At 53.6% G+C, this 2,035-nt stretch overlaps 1 protein-coding gene across 1 annotated transcript in view; it reads right to left on the bottom strand.

Moving 5' to 3' along the window:
- Positions 1-244: 244 nt before the first annotated feature.
- The window catches only part of SMIM7 (small integral membrane protein 7), an 8,518-nt gene continuing 6,727 nt past the window's right edge, over positions 245-2,035 (bottom strand). The window contains exon 5 of the mRNA XM_004715524.2: positions 245-1,380. Coding sequence (XP_004715581.2) covers positions 1,365-1,380 — 16 coding nt within the window. The 3' untranslated portion in view covers positions 245-1,364. The remainder of the gene's footprint in view (positions 1,381-2,035) is intronic.

Here is a 2,035-nt window from a genome sequence, read left to right as displayed (position 1 = left end):
CCCAGTAGGAGAGAGAAGGGGTCCCAGAGAGCCCTGGCCCTCCAAGTGGCACCTCTTGCTCACAAAGTGCCAACAACTTCCCGAGGCATCTGATGTGGCCTCGGAGGCGGCTGGGGAAAAACCTGGACGACAATAGACACCAGATCATGTACTGTGAGGGTATACCGGTATGTTGATTGATGATTCACACGGGGAAACGACTCAAGTTCAGGTTGGCGTCACAGGAAAGACATGTAAGCCAAAGTCCCGTGTTAGAAAGAGACTTTTATCTTCTGTAATGCTACTTAGGTTTGGAAACCTCTCTGCCCCCCATTCTGGGTTGACTAACAAGTCAAAATCTCAAAAGCGCCCACTAATCAAAAGCCTCTGGGATGTGGGCAGCTGGCATTTCACTCCGGTGGGCGCACCAGGGTTCCCTTCTCACAGGCACTGAGTCCGAAGTCACGACGGTTCTAAGGACCAGCCTCACTGTTCTCCAGCTCAAAATGACCCAGAAACTCTGCCCACCACTCATTCCAGCAATGGTACCATAAGGAACCATCCCGGGGTCATTTCACTTCACCACGGGCTTCAAGGCAAAGCGAGACGTTGATTTTGCACAGAATCCCCCCCCCCCCCCCCCCCCTCTCCCTTGGGAAATTGGTAATAATGGCACCGAATTCATCTCGCCCCGCTAGCTATCGGCTTAGTGTTTAGACGGGAAGGCCACTGTCCCTCTAACAGGTGACCTGCTCTTTTTTTTAAACCCCTGAAGGCGGGCTCAGCTGCCCTGAGGCAGAGCAGAAGGCTGTTGGGATGGGACAGGAATGAGGGCAGTGGGCTCATCACTGCTTCAAGCTCTATGGGCCGGCTCGGCAGCCCTGAACTTACTTGTTCCGTCCAAAAGAAAGGCCGAGACCCCTGCACGGGCCAAGCTTTCCGCTCAGCTCTCCAGGGAAAAGTGGCCAGAGACATCTGGACGATTCTACTCAAAATGACGGTTCTTCCGAAGAAACCCCAAAACACCCTCAGAAAGCAGGTACCGGGAGAAGGCCTGATGGAAGAGAGACTCCAGGGCGATGGAAGGAACAAGACAGGATGTTATCATTGCTCCAGGTACTAACCCTCCGTAACTCGTCTGTGGGCACCATTCAAGTCCAGAATCCAAAGCGAGAACATCTTTGAAAAGAGGAGGGGAGAAAAAAAAAAAAGGCGCGCGGCATCTTGGGAGAACGGTTTTCCACCTGCCCACGATATTAAATGTTCTGGACAGGCAGGTCGCTGGAATGTTCCAGAAACATTCTTGAAGTCATCAGGACTGGAGCAGCTCAGCGGTGACATCCAGGAAGGTGTGATCTTGGGTCCGTGCTTGGGTGGGGGGGAACTCAAGAGCCGAACAGCCTGGGGTCAGAGGGGAGAAAGTTCTGTGAAGATGGGGAGTTGAAAACACTTCTCCAAGTGATTATTATGTTACTGTTACTCAGACCCACTTACCTCATTACCCGATTCTGAAAAATGCAGTGTCCGGCTCATATGAACGGCCACCTACCGGTAGTGAGTCCATTTTCAATGACCTCAAGTCAAGCAAGAGTATACACAAGCACTAGCAACACTCTTCCACGCGCCAGAGGAGCGCCTGGCAACACTCTCACAACGGCCCCACACAGAAGCACCCCACTGTCCATCAACAGATGACAGGGTCACAAAACAGGGACCATCCAGCCGGTGGACTAGGACTCGGGCGTCAACCTAGAGAGGAACGAAGTCCTGCTGCCTCCTGCCGCCTGGATGGACATCATGCTGAGCGCAGTGAGCCAGACACCGGAGACTTCAGATCCAAACCAAACTCACGCCACAGACTCCATTCCGGCTCAGCATGACCCCAAAGGACAGGGTAGAACTGCCCCTGTGGGTTTCCGAGACGGTCTCACTTAGATCAACGGGAGTGGCAAAGTCTCCTCTTCCTCCTGAGCAGCGAGTGGTGGGCTCAAACTGCTGACCTGGCAGTCAGCAGCCCAACATGTAACCACGACACCACCAGGGCCCCAGAAACACC

Source organism: Echinops telfairi, unplaced genomic scaffold, assembly GCF_000313985.2.
Source record: "Echinops telfairi isolate 266 unplaced genomic scaffold, ASM31398v2 ScPeMD7_30;HRSCAF=105, whole genome shotgun sequence".
NCBI classification, from domain to species: domain Eukaryota; kingdom Metazoa; phylum Chordata; class Mammalia; order Afrosoricida; family Tenrecidae; genus Echinops; species Echinops telfairi.
The sequence above is the reverse complement of the archived record's forward strand: the minus strand, read 5'-3'. Positions and strand labels throughout refer to the sequence as shown.